Raw genomic sequence first — 15228 nt, 5'->3', positions numbered from 1 at the left:
AAAAGTTTCCCCCCTCACATATACTAATGTGCCACAAACAGGAAGTTAATATCACCAACCATTCCCATTTTATTAAGGTGTATCCATATAAATGGCCCACCCTGTATATTGGTCATAGACAATGCTGTATCCTTACTAAATGTTGGTAAGTTACTCATGTTCTCTACTGTGAACACCTGCGTAAAATAATCATTAAACTCATTTACTATATCAATTTCATTTTCAATTGTAAGGCCCTTACTATCCTGCAATTTAATGATTTCAGCTTTTAGAGCTCTTTTGGAGTTAAAATATTGGAAGAAGCTTTTAATGTCATCCATAGCCTCCAATGCAATCTTCCTTTCTACATTGCTCTTGGAGAGTCCAATGCTATTTGTGCTAAAGGGCTGCGGGTTTAGTCTGCCTGTTATGCTCAGCTCGCACCCTGCGAGTCCCGCCCAGTTCCTGCTCTCATTGGACGACTTCGCCAGAGACACGTGACCAATAGGGACTCTGACTGAGGCAAGCGTAAACTGGACGTTATCCCCGCCATGTTTTTCCTTTTCTTCTTTTAGAACGTGGGTTTAGTCATATCGGGAAGGGAGCGATATACCGCGCTGGGAATCTTTGATTGTGTGCGTTCAGATACCCGTAAGTTTCTACATGTGCATTGTACAAGAGTGTTTATGTTGGGATATTATATACAGTTAATCGTAAATGAGCCCTTAAGTGAGGCGAATGTTTTATTTTCGAACTTGCTGCGTAGATTTATGTTGCATTTACCTCGGATGTCATGCAATGCCTATGTTTATTTTAAACGGTTTATATTTACATACTTATTTATCTCAACAAATCTTATTTATATTACTTTGTGTATTATGATTGTTTATCCTGTTAAACTTGCGGGATGGCCGCTTAAAGTTACCGTAAGACAACGTTGAAGGTAATATTGTAAACTGTTTATTTGATACTGGACTCTGTATGTATAACGGATTTATATTCTTTATTCTATTTTTGTTATTTCTACTTTCAGGACCACACACACACACACATACTAGTACAGAGCCCTTGTTCCAAGCCTTTATTAAAAGTTCTGGAGAATATACTCTTGGCATTTTCATTGGATGTACCACAGCGGCCACACCTCTCTCACCAATCAGTAATAGTAGGCTAGTTCTGCACAACACTATTTATTAACTCAACCTGTACACTTAGATACTCCTGCTTTATTTTGAAATGGTTGGTTAATTTCCATTTGTGGAAGAGAGCCCTTTTCCTCCTGACTTTATTTTTAATTTCCGTAGTAAACCATCTTGGCTGCAGTTTCCTAGATTTAGTCTTGTGGTTCTAAAGCCGGGGCGACATGGTGATGCAGTGGGTAGCACTGTTGCCTCACACCTCTGGGTCCCAGGTTCGAGTCTCCGCCTGGGTCACATGTGTGTGGAGTCTCCCTGTGTCGTCGTTGGGTTTCCTCCAGGTACTCCGGTTTCCCCCCACAGTCCAAAAACATGCTGAGGCTAATTGGAGTTGCTAAATTGCCCGTAGGAGTGTATGTGTGAGTGCATGGTGTGTGAGTGTGCCCTGCGATGGGCTGGCCCCCCATCCTGGGTTGTTCCCTGCCTCGTGCCCATTGCTTCCGGGATAGGCTCCGGACCCCCCGCGACCCAATAGAATAAGCGGTTTGGAAAATGGATGGATGGATGGATGGAAGAGAGCCCTTTTCCTCCTGACTTTATTTTTAATTTCCGTAGTAAACCATCTTGGCTGCAGTTTCCTAGATTTAGTCTTGTGGTTCTAAAGCCGGGGCGACATGGTGATGCAGTGGGTAGCACTGTTGCCTCACACCTCTGGGTCCCAGGTTCGAGTCTCCGCCTGGGTCACATGTGTGTGGAGTCTCCCTGTGTCGTCGTTGGGTTTCCTCCAGGTACTCCGGTTTCCCCCCACAGTCCAAAAACATGCTGAGGCTAATTGGAGTTGCTAAATTGCCCGTAGGAGTGTATGTGTGAGTGAATGGTGTATGAGTGTGCCCTGCGATGGGCTGGCCCCCTATCCTGGGTTGTTCCCTGCCTCGTGCCCATTGCTTCTGGAATAGGCTCCGGACCCCCCGCGACCCAGTAGAATAAGCGGTTTGGAAAATGGATGGATGGGTTCTAAAGCCTTTAATTTTCCAATCCTATCTTGGTTGTTAGACAAACCAAGATCAAGAAGGTCATCTCCCTTGGTAGGGGTATTGACAAACTGAGTAAAAAAACAATCCTGTACTAATTCCATGTCATGCTCACCTGATGACAACTGCCCCATCAGTTGGGGATAATTAGAATGAACGGTATTTAAGCATTGCACCGGCAGTCAGCCGGTGCAAGGTATTATCTACTATGCATTTACTGAGCGCTATACGTCTTTGTTTCTCCCACAGTTATGGTCTATCTTTCTTGCCCTCCCCGAGCCTCCTACGTCTCCTGCCTGCCCTCCTTCCCTTGCACCCTTGCTGTGAAGTCCTTCGTGCATTCCCTGCTGTTTGTTCGTCAGTGTCTTTGGACGGATCTCCCGGCTTATTGACCCCTGGCTTTCGGATTCACAACCTGTCACTCGGATTACGGCTTGGTATTCGGTGAAAGAATTGGACAGCTCTCGGCATCGACCTGGTTACAGCTTTCAACTTCCCCTGTTGCCTTTCGAAATAAACCTGGATGCCCCGAATCCTCTGTCAGTCTATTGTGTCACACAACATTCCACCATCTCAAGTTCATTTACTGTACAGAAGAGCCAGAGACTATGCCCCAGTCCCAGGTAAATTAAAATCACCCATAACCACCACATCTTTTTTATTACTCATAATCCTTATATCGTCATATAACATTCTGCTTTCCTCTGCAGCCACATTAGGTGCTCTATAACAAACACCAACAATTAGACCATTTGAGTTTTTAGCATCTAGTTTTACCCACACAGCTTCTATACTTTTATTTTTATCAGTGAGCTCCCTTGCCTGCAAGTTTTTTTTTTATGTATACTGAAAGACAACCTCCCTTCTTGCCTATCTGGTCTTTACGGAACAACATGTAACCATCCATATTATATTATTCTCCATCATTGTCACTCATCCATGTTTCAGTTATTCCTATAATGTCATAAGAATCTGATAAAATTAAATCATGAATTTTGTTTCTAATACTTCTAGCACTTAAGTACAGACCACAAAGGGTAGGCCTTTTACAGTGTCCACTTTTAATATTAATTGGGGCTTTCCGTCTTCCCCCATCTATATTCATAACTAACCTCCCTCCCCCCCCAGTCCTCAACTACTCTACACATACGCCTCCCCAATACACTGGATCCCCTCTGGTTCAGATGCAACCCATCCAGCTTGAACAGGTCCCACCTGTTCCAGAAGGTCTTCCAGTGCCCCATAAACCTAAACCCCTCTTTCCTACACCACCCTTTCAGCCACGTGTTTAATTTCCTTATCTCAGCTAACTTGGCCTGGCTTGCACGTGGCATGGGAAATATTCCAGAAAACACATTTTGCTTCTAAGTTTATCTATGACTTCTATAAATTTATCCTGCAGAACAGCCCTCCTGCCCTTTCCTATGTCGTTGGTGCCAACATGCACCATGACCACTGGATCTACCCTGGCTGGGGCCAAAAACTTGTCCACATGATTCAGAAGGGCCCCTACCTGGGCACCAGGCAGTCTATCATGGGTGCACACATAACTGTCTACACCTCTAATAATTGAATCCCCTACTACCACAACCTCCCTCTTCATGGGGGAGGGGGCTCCTCAGTGCCCAAGGACCTTCCTGCTTCCCTAATCTCTTCCGGCTCTAAAGCTGGAAGCACCTGAAAGCGGTTAGACACAGTCACTTCAGGTGATGCCGCCACTGTAAACTATGTACGCCCATTTCTACATCTATGACCTACGTTTACCCAGCTTTCTCGACCTCTCAGTCTTTCATTCTCCCCTCTCCCCACTTGTAATGTATACACCGTCTCCCTAGAAGGCGTATTAATCACGCAGATCGACGTCGTTGCATTGCCCTGTCCTACCATGTGGGACAGAGAGTTTGACCCTCTGCATGGAACCTCAAGCTGCCTGCATGCCATAAGTTGACGGCCCGCTTTATAGGACCATTCAAAATCCTCAAGCAGGTGGGTCCGACCTCAATCCGTTTACAACTATCGAGCATCTACCGCATATGCCTGACCTTCCATGCCTCCCTCCTGAAACCTGTGAAATACAGCACATCTCATCCCTCGATGGACAGGGCAACCCCTCCTCCGACCACGCTGCAGGATGGCTCGACAGTCTACAAGGTTCGAGCACTCTTGGACGCCCACCAGCGTGCCGGCCATCTCCAGTACCTGGTAGACTGAGATTCAGGGGTTCGGCCTGGAGGAGAATTCATGGGTCGCGGCCACTGACGTCTTGGACCCCGATCTGGTATATGCTTTCCACGTTGGCCATCCCAGCAAGCCCACTCCTCGGCCGCGAGGCCAGCCTCATCACATTTCTCGTCCTCCGGGACACAGTGGGTAACTGTCACGCCCACCCGGGTGAGGCTACACACTGGCAGGCGAACACCAGCGGTTCGCCGGGTTATTTAAGCTCAACCATACCGATCGACAGTGCAAAGTATTGTTACCATTCCTGTAATGAACCCTGTTAAGCAGTTTCTATGTCCCTTATTCTCCCAGTTTGTCTTTCCTGCTGTCTCCTGCCTGCCTGTTCCTGACTGCCCTGCCTGCCTACCCTGTCCTACCCCGCTTCCTCGTCACCCCGGTTCCTCCCTTCTCATTGTCTCCTCATCGTGTCCCTCGGTGTAGGACTGATTTTCCTGGTGCCCGACATTCGCCAGTGAGCCAACCAAGTCTCCAGATTGTCCCCTTGGTTTTGTCTACTTATGGTTTTGGCAATAAACCTGCCTGTCTCCGTATTCTGGGATTTGCCTTGTCATTTACATTACATTTAGAGGATTTGGCAGACGCCCTTAGCCAGAGCGACTTACATAAGTGCTTTGAATTTCCGATGCTAGCTCAATAAGGACCCAAGCTATGAATACTATCTCTGAGAACTCCATTGAGTAGTGCAGAAAATGTATTTTTATTTTTTTTATTTATTTTTTTTTTAAACACACACCACAAAAAGAGTCGAGTAAGAATATAGAAGTTCTACGTCAGGTATTTCTGAAAAAGAAAAGTTTTGAGTCGTCGCTTGAACACAGTCAAGGATTCAGCTGTTCGGACATCTAGGGCGAGTTCATTCCACCAATTAGGTGCCAGGACAGAGAAGAGCCGAGATGCGTGTCTTCCTTGTGCCTTGAGGGGAGGTGGGACCAGTCGAGCAGTGCTGGAGGATCGGAGAGATCGTGGTGCAGAGCGGGGTGTGATGAGGTCCTTCAGGTAGGATGGTGCCAGAGAATTTTTGGCTTTGTATGCGTGCATCAGTGTTTTGAATCTGATGCGTGCAGCTACAGGAAGCCAGTGGAGGGAGCGCAGCAAAGGAGTGGTGTGGGAGAACTTGCGAAGGTTGAAAACAAGACGAGCAGCTGCATTCTGAATCAGTTGGAGGGGACGGATGGCACTCAGTGGTAAACCCGCTAGAAGCGAGTTACAGTAGTCAAGGCGTGAGATGACGAGGGACTGGACGAGTATCTGGGTAGCCTGAGTGGAAAGAAATGGACGTATCCTCCTGATGTTAAAGAGGAGAAACCGAGAAGAGCGAGAAAGACTGGCGATATGTGAGGAAAATGACAACCGATCATCTATGGTAACTCCAAGGTTTCTAGCAGAAACCGAAGGACGGATCAGGGAGTTTTCGAAAGAGATCGCAAGGTCCCTCCTAGCTTCACGTTACAAAATTATACTAACCTAATATTAATCCAACTAATTCTGAAAGAGTTCTAGAACAACATAGACTTACCAAAATTAAATAATGAATAAATAATGCCATTAGAGTTGCCTCTCTCAAAGGTGGAACTTTACGATGCACTACAATATGTGACCCATCACCACAAAATGAGTCTTATAGGTGAAATTCTACCAGTGCGACTTAGGACTCATTTCGTGGCAACGAGTCACATACTGTATATGCCTAACGGGAAAGCCCCAGGTCCAGACGGATTTCCAGCAGAAATCTACAGAACATCTTGGCCTCTGCTAGCACCACCATTCCATAGAATGAATATAGAAGTAAAAAAAAAATGTGTAGAATTCCTCCAAATATGAATTGTGCAGATATTAACCTACTCCTTTAACTCTGCTCTACCATCTAGCTATCAACCAATTTCACTCATAAATGCAGATCTTAAAATCATCAGAAAGACATTGGCTAGTAAAACTGAAAAAGTAACACCTTATATAATACATCTGGATCAAACAGGGTTCATAAAAGGCAGACAGTCCACTAACTACATGAGGAGACTAATTGATGTAATAGACTACAGCAACATTCAAAATAAGGAAGCGTCTCTTCTCATTGGATGCAGAAAAGGCTTTTGACAGGGTAAACTGGAAATTTCTACTGGCAACCTTACTAAAATTTGGATTTAGCAAGAACTTCATAACCTGGATTAAAAATTTTTACAGTTCACCTAAAACCTGTGTAAAGACGAATGATCAGATCTCCCCAAGCTTCATTCACACGGCACTAGGCAAGGTTGTCCACTTTCTCCATCATTATTTGCTATATTTATCAAACCATTGGCAGCAGCAATTCGGAAAAATAATAATATCAAAGGTATTCAAACAGCAAATATAAGACATAAAATTACTCTTTATGCGGACGATGTATTACTTTTTCTTCAAGATACACAGGGCTCTCTTTCTGAGACTGTAAGACTCATAGTTCTCCTCCATCTCAGATTACTCTATTAATTGGAACAAGTCAATAATTCCTCCAATATCTTGTGACTTCCAGTTCAATCCAACAATCCCACTTCAATCTGGGAACATTAGATACTTGGGTATTAACATTTCTGCCAATCTGTCAGATCTGATGCGATTACAGTAAATCACAGTCCTCTGCTAAAAAATATAGAAGATGACTTTGCACAGTGGAATAATCTGCCCACATCACTTTTGGGAAGAGTAGCAACAATCAAAATGATGATCTTGCCAAAAATTAACAACATGATCTCAATGGTTCCGAGTCAACCTCCCCTGGCTTGGTTCAAATCACTGGACTCCTTAATTTAAAAATATCTATGGAAATCCAAACCACGACGAATAAGTTTAAAAACTTTACAAAAACCCAAAAACTGTGGTGGTATGGAGCTTCTTAATTTATCCAACTACTTTCTTGCTAATAGATTGGTATATGTCTTAAAATGAACTTCGCAAAATAATTTAGACCTTAACTGGTTGGATATCGAACAAACTTCCTGTAACAATATTCGAATCCAGGACCTGCCATTTACCAGTCATTTTTAGTCAGTTTTAGGGAATTAATATCAGCACATTGCTGACAGCCCGGTGGGAATTTCTTAAAATGCACCAAACTTCACTGGACCTCTCCCAGGACTAAAATAGTGGACAAAGTGGGTAACAAAATCCATAGTTGCTGGGAGAAGTACTTGCCAAAAATAGAAAGCACCAGTTACCCAAAGGAAAGGGCAGAACTGGGCTTCCCTGACTGGATGGGGTCTTCTGTTGGTCATTTCCTGGAGGGCATGGCTGACACAATGGGAAATCCCTGTGTGGGAGATAAGACATCAACAGGATCTCCCTGGGTTCCTCCATAACAGGGCAGTTATTACGGAAGTTGAGAATCCTGCTGCCAAGGGGCAGGCAGAGGCTCAGGTCAAATAATTTAGAGATCTTCCTTTTTGGTTTGATTTTGTTCAATATGGAGCTATTGTGAATGAATATTATCCTAAAATGTGCCCCCGTTGTTCAAGGTATGTTACAGCAGTGTAGAGGGCTGAGGAGATGGCAATCCGCTTGTCCTCAAGTCTTGTATGTCCTGCCGGCATCCAAAAGGTAAAGGTTTTTGCTACATCATGCTTGTAGCACTGCAGACTCGAAAAGAGCAAGCTTTACAAACATACTGAAAGAGACAACACATATTACAAATAAATACAGGGGGTCCTCAGATTATCACAGTCTCGACTTAAGACATTTCAAGTTTACGCTCACTCGCATAAAATCTTCAGTTTACAGCGTTAGCGTCGTGCTTATGTACAACGTGGGTGAACTAGTTTGGTTGTACATGGTGGAAGAATACACAATTACGCGACGTATGAGTGAGGGAGTTGGCGACCCTCAATACGCTTATGTACGCCATTTTAGACTGTTAAAAGCACAAGTGCTCCGTTTGTGTTTCTTTGTTTGGCAACTTTTTGGCCCTTATCATGGCTCCTGGATGAAACTCATAGTCTTCAGATGGTAGTGCTTCGAAGAAGAGGAAAGCCGTCATGATGGAAGTGAAATTAGACATTGTAGAGAGATCAGAAAAATGAGAATCAGCAACGAACATCGGCCACGTGCTAGGCCTTAGCCACTCTAGCAAAAATGATCAAGGATGAAGACTGTATCCTAAAGTTTGTAAAAGGATCATCCCCTATGAAATCAAATGTTATTACTAAACAGCAAAGTGGCATAATGATTGAGATGGACAGATTGCTAGTGTTATGGCTGGAAGACCACCATCAGCAACATATACCAGTTAGTCTAATGTTGATTCAGGAGAAAGCTAAACAATTGTTTGAGGCAATAAAAAGTGAAATGGGGGAAGGAAGTGAAAGTGAAGAGTTTGTGACTAGTAGGGGTTGGTTCATGCCTTTTAAAGCTCGTGCCAACTTGCATAACCTTAAGGTGCAGGGTAAAGCTGCTAGTGGGGATGAGAAAGCAGCAAGAAAATTCCCTAATAGGTTGTTTGAATTAATTAAAGACTACTTTGCTGAACAAGTTTTTAATGTTGACAAGACAGGCCTTTTTTGGAAGCGTGCAACAAACAGGATCTACATCTCCAAGGAGGAAAAGACAGCACCAGGCCATAAATCTGGCAAGGAGAGACTGACTTTACTTCTTTGGTGGAATGCTGCGGGTGACTTCAAACTGAAGCCTCTGTTGGTGTACCAGGCAGAGAATCCAAGAGCACTAAAGGGCCTTTGTAGGTTCAACTGTCTGTTGTCTGGAGGTCTAACAAGAAGGCATGGGTAACGCTTCAGGTTTTTGAGGAGTGATTTTCCAGCCATTTTGTGCCAGTAGTGAAGGACTACTGTGTTAGCAAGGGGTTACCTTTTAAGGTGTTGCTAGTGCTGGACAATGCCCCTGGTCACCCAGCCCACTTGAATGGCTTTAACCCTAATGTCAAGGTGGTTTACCTTCCACCTAATACCTTACCCATGGACTAAGGTGTCATTGCCTCTTTCAAGGCCTACTATCTCCGGAGGACATTTGCTATTGTAAGGACATAAAACTCATAGGCCCCACAGGCCCCAACTTTGATAAGCCTGCATCAGTCCATTTCAGAGCTCCAAGCTGAGGATCCGCTGACTCTGACGACTGGACTCCACTCACCAGACCACCCCTTTTAAGGAAGGCAGAGGCCTGCTGGCTCCTGAGAGACTGGATAGAAATAACTGGAGCAACACAGGAAAAGCAAGACCTTTCACCCCCGGAGTGACCAGAGCCCCACAGTCAATCCACAGCAACAACAGCTGTCAGCCTCCAGACACAGACACCTTTTCCACTATAAACAGGATAACTCACCACATGATAGGGACAAATACATGCATGGTCTCATTTTAATGGGCATGAGACGACGAGTATCATACTCTCAGATTTAAGGCAGTATAACTTTCCCTAAGAGAAATATAGAAAATTCGGCTAAACCAACCAAAATGAGAGAGCTTCTCACATGGTAGAACAAGATAATTATGACTGCCCCCTAAAGTGATCTGATTGGCTGGGGACCTGAGAACCAAGGTCAGCAATTCCCTAAAATTAACCACTGACCAAAATTGGTCAGTCTTCAGAGACATGCCATCACCTGGTTTGGATACTTAAGGAAGGGCCTCAGAAGAAGTCGGGGAGTCACTCTGTAATCAGAGCTCCCACAGAGCTCCAACTGCGCGAAAGTCCATCTGTAGTCAGATACTTTCCGTAGAACTTTGTGCACTCACAGCTAAGATATGAGGTGTTTAATATTGTATTTGTCCTGATGAAAATGTATTTAAGATTATGTGGCCACATGTCAATGATTGTATATTGTAGTATGTTTAATAAATGTTGTTTTGATTACTTTATGACTGTCTGATTTGCTAACTTCATTATAAACTTTACAGATTGGATTTCTATCCTGATTAGGACCAAACTGGTAAATACTATCTTGCAGCCTCTGGGTTAAATCCCCTTTATCCGGGTCCCAAACTCGACTGCCCAGGTTGAGTTATGGTGGATACCAAAGCTACACCTCTGGAGTTCGCACAAGCTCAGTTCCGGGCCGACGTAACCTTTGAGGTCAACCCAAGCTGATGAAAGGTACCGGTCTACCCCCTGAGAAACGTACAAACTATGTTCCTAGGCACCGGGCATAGTCCCTGAGACATTCACAAGGTAGATACCGGGTAGCATCGGCGGAGTCCCTGAGACGAGCCCAAAGTAAGCCTCGTACAAACTACTGCTACGAAACGTGCGCCTTCACTGCCGCTGAGGTTGACACAAGTTATTGTGGTTGCCCCCGGCTGTGCCCCTGAGGTGGACATACGAGTGATTTGAGTAAACATCGGCTTAATCTCCGAGGCACCCACAAGCTCAGTGTTGGCGGATACTGAGCCTTTGGGTAACACTGGAAAACAAAAAAATAGTTTCAGAGGATATCTCCTTATCCATTACCTCAGCTTACCTAATTTTAACATGCTGATTCCAAATCTGCAAACAGCTTGTCTCTATCAGGTCAGGTTCTTGAGATAATAACGTTTTAAAATTTACTGATGTTACACGAAGAATGCACTGTTTTTGCGCATTATACAAACATCACAGTATCACGATACTGCAAAAGTTTCGCAATATAACACATAAATGTTGTAACAGGCATTCAAATTAAGTTGAACTAGTTGGCTTGAATCTCTTGGCCATCGATGTACGTCTATATTGTGCATCTGGAACGTCACGATGAAGCGTCCAACAGTAGTCTGCCAACATCGCTGCACTCCATCGACCTTGATATCGTGATTCCATCACCGAAATGTCTTGATGAAAACGTTCGCCATGTTCATCACTGACTGCGCCTAGGTTCTCCGGAAAGAAATCCAAATGTGAGTCAAAAAGGTGAATTTTAAGAGACATGTTGCATCTCAAAATTCTATATGCATCGACACACCTCTGCACCACATGCTTATAATCCGCAGATTTATGATTACCAAGGAAATTGGCAACCACTGACTTGAATGCAACCCATGCATCTCTTTCCTTTCCTGTCAGACGTTCTTCAAATTGTCTATCTGCTATGACTTTCTTTATCTGTGGACCGACAAACACACCTTCCTTGACCTTTGCCTCACTGAGTTCTGGAAACTTGTCACGCAAATGATGAAATGCAGCGCTGTCATTGTCGAGACGTTTAACAAAGTTCTTCATTAAACCCAGTTTGATATGAAGAGGTGGCATTAGAATCTTGTCACGGTGAACTAATGGTTCGTGAGCGATATTTTTGCAGCCTGGCTTCATCTTATTTCTGATCACCCAGCTCTTCTTCATGTAATGATGTACCTTATCTCTGCTGTCCCACTCACATATGAAGCAGCAGTACTTTGTGTATCCTGATTGCAGTCCTGTGAGAATAGCAACTACTTTTAAGTCACCACAAATACTCCAGTTGTACTCCTGATAGCGAATTTTCTGTAGCAGTAGTGACATATTTTCATATGGTTCTTTCATGTGGGCAGAATAACCCACTGGTATTGACGCATACGTGTTACCATTGTGCAACAGGACGGCCTTGAGGCTAGTTTTTGATGAATCTATAAACAGCCGCCATTCTTCAACACTGTGGTCAACTCTGAGAGATGACATAAGACCATCAACATCCTTACAGAAGCAAATACTGTCTGACATGTCAAAATACTGAACAAGATCTTTATGTCGGTCTCGAAAAGTTGCTGTCGCTGTACCTGGCGCAAGCAAATGAAATTCCTTCAGACGAGAACCCAATAGTTCGGCTTGTCCTTTCGTAAGTGCAAGGTCCCGCACAAGATCACAAAGTTCAGCAGAGTTTATCAAATGTATCTCTTCTTCTGGTTGGTAGTCTGAATCTGAATCTGAAACAGATGAAACGCCAGTTTCTTGTTGCTGTTCTTCATCAACTGTGTTTTCCGCAGGCGGCTCTGGCACTGGACAGGTGACAGGATCATGAGCAACAGGTTTCGAGACTGATGAAACATCTGGGTAATTTAAAGATGAACGAGTTTTGAATGTGAAGCCAGAAACCTTTGTCATACAAAAATAACAATCCGTTGTGTGATTGGTAGGTTCACGCCAGATCATTGGAACACCAAATGACATGTGGTTGTTCTTCTTAGCCTTTCTGATCCATCCACGCAGGTTGCATGAACATGTCAAACAAATGAACTGTGGTGCCCAAGACTTGCCACTGTCCACCTTCGAATCAAAATAAAGTTCATACGCTTTCTTCATTAACGGCATTAAAGTCTTTCGATGAGATTTGTCTGTGAACAAACCGCATACGTAACAAAACATATCGGGCGAATTTATGCAGCCCCGAGATGCCATCTTGAAGAACTAGCTATATAAGATCTACAAAAAAATAAGTAATTGTTTATAATTAATTAATTAATTAATTAATTAATTTAAAAAAAATAATTAATTAATTGTTAATGAATTTAAAAATAAAACCTAGACATGCTGCAAACAGATTTATTCCACATTGAGCATAAAATGGCATGATGTAAAAGTACATGAAAAGCAATGATCGGGGTCAAAATCAACAAAATCGACGATATCTTTGAAACCTGATGTGATAGAGCAAAACGGTTTGCAGATTTGAAATCAGCATTGAAAGAGGGCAAGTGATATGAGATGTCAAAAACTTGTTTTACAGTGTAATTATATAGGTTGAGGGACCCGAATAATCAGAGGCTGACATTGTCTTAAATGGTGGCGATTTCCGTACCACTAAGACAAACCCTGTGGGGCAGGCCTGCGGATCGCCCTATTGGCCGAGGCAAATCTGGTGGACCCCTCCGTCAGGGGTAAATTACAGTTGGTAATATAAAGGAGAGTCCCAAAGTAATCCGAACAACATAAACGTCATGACTACAATATGAAGAAATAAGGTCCTTAATAAAATGGAGTTAGATATGTGTCTAAAAGAATACTTTATATATTAAAAAGGGTAATTTCCAGGAGCGCTCGGAAGGACCAACACGCATTCATAGCCTTCGGCTGCGCGGTTGGATTCTGCCATTGGGCCAGTGGGCGGCTCCCTACACTATGGCCCTTAATGCGACTGAGAAGGACAACAATCTGATATTCAAAGACTTTTGGAAGATTTATAAAATTTACAATGCTGTACAAAACATTGCTTTTGCCTGGGATGAAGTGAGGCTAATAAACTTAAATGGTGTGTGGAAAAACTGTGTCCCCAGTTTGTGTATGACTTCCATGGCTTTGAGGAGTCAGTGGAAGCTGTAATAGAGAAGATTGTTGCCATGAGTAAACAGCTTAATTTGGAGGTAGAAACATGGTATTACTGTGCCTCTCCTGGAGCCGACACCTTATCGTGGTGGAGAGGTTTGCGTGTTCCCGTGATCTCAGGAGCTATGTTGTCTGGGGCTTTATGCCCCTGGTAGGGTCACCCAAGGCAAACAGGTCCTGGGTGAGGAACCAGACGAAGTGCGGCTCAAATAACCCCTATGAAGAAGTACAGCATGGACACACGTTTTCCCTTGCCCGGATGCGGGTCACCGGGGCCCCCCCCCTGGAGCCAGGCCTGGGGGTGGGGCTCGATGGCGAGCGCCTGGTGGCCAGGCCCACACCCATGGGGCCTGGTCGGGCACAGCCCGAACAAGGCAAGTGGGTCCCCCTTCCAATGGGCTCACCACCCATGGGAGGGGCCATAGGGGTCGGGTGCAATGGGATCTGGGCGGCAGCCAAAGGCAGGGACCTTGGCGGTCCGATCCTCGGCTACAGAAGCTAGCTCTAGGGACATGGAATATCGGGGAAGGATGGGGAAGGAGCCTGAGCTGGTGTGCGAGGTTGGGAAATTCCGACTAGATATAGTCGGGCTCACCTCGACGCACGGCTTAGGCTCTGGAACCAGTCTCCTCGAGGGGGGTTGGACCCTTTTCCACTCTGGAGTTGCCCGCGGGGAGAGGCGCTGAGCGGGTGTGGGCATACTTATTGCCCCCAGGCTGGGTGCCTGTATATTGGGGTTTACCGCAGTAGACGAGAGGGTAGCCTCCCTTCGCCTTCGGGTGGGGGGACGGGTTCTGACTGTTGTTTGCGCTTATGCGCCAAACGGCAGTTCAGAATACCCACCCTTTTTGGAGTCCTTGGAAGGGGTGTTAGAGAGCGCTCCTCCTGGGGACTCTCTTGTTCTGCTGGGGGACTTCAATGCTCACGTGGGCAACGACAGCGAGACCTGGAGGGGCGTGATTGGGAGGAACGGCCCCCCCGATCTGAACCCAAGTGGTGTTTTGTTGTTGGACTTCTGTGCTCATCACGGATTGTCCATAATGAACACCATGTTCAGGCATAAGGGTGTCCATATGTGCACTTGGCACCAGGACACCCTAGGCCGCAGTTTGATGATCGACTTTGTAGTCGTGTCATCGGACTTGCGGCCGCATGTCTTGGACACTCGGGTGAAGAGAGGGGCGGAGCTGTCAACTGATCACTACCTGGTGGTGGGTTGGCTCCGCTGGTGGGGGAGGAAGCCAGCCAGGCCTGGCAGGCCCAAGCGTATAGTGAGGGTTTGCTGGGAACGTCTGGCAGAACCCCCTGTCAGGGAGAGTTTCAATTCCTACCTCCGGCAGAACTTCTCCCATATCCCGGGGGAGGCGGGGGACATTGAGTCCGAATGGGCCATGTTCCGTGCCTCCATTGTGGAGGTGGCTGACCGGAGCTGCGGCCGTAAGGTGGTCGGTGCCTGTCGTGGCGGCAATCCCCGAATCCGCTGGTGGACAGCGGTGGTAAGGGATGCCGTCAAGCTGAAGAAGGAGTCCTATCGGGCCTTTTTGGCCTGTGGGAGTCCAGAGGCAGCTGACAGCTACCGGCAGGCCAAG

General features: G+C 45.3%; 1 protein-coding gene across 1 annotated transcript; it reads right to left on the bottom strand.

The window, feature by feature from the left end:
- Positions 1-10825: 10825 nt before the first annotated feature.
- Positions 10826-12754, bottom strand: LOC125720773 (uncharacterized). The gene is made up of 2 exons (XM_048996644.1): positions 11467-12754; positions 10826-11214 (listed from the first exon to the last, which is right to left on the bottom strand). The coding sequence occupies exons 1-2, from the start codon at positions 12713-12715 to the stop codon at positions 11027-11029; spliced, it is 1437 nt and encodes a 478-aa protein (XP_048852601.1). The 5' UTR covers positions 12716-12754; the 3' UTR covers positions 10826-11026.
- Between the last annotated feature and the right edge of the window lie 2474 nt (positions 12755-15228).

The sequence above is a fragment of the Brienomyrus brachyistius genome, chromosome 2 (genome assembly GCF_023856365.1).
Source record: "Brienomyrus brachyistius isolate T26 chromosome 2, BBRACH_0.4, whole genome shotgun sequence".
NCBI lineage: Eukaryota > Metazoa > Chordata > Actinopteri > Osteoglossiformes > Mormyridae > Brienomyrus > Brienomyrus brachyistius.
Note: the sequence above shows the minus strand (reverse complement) of the source record. Positions and strands in the feature narration are given on the sequence as shown.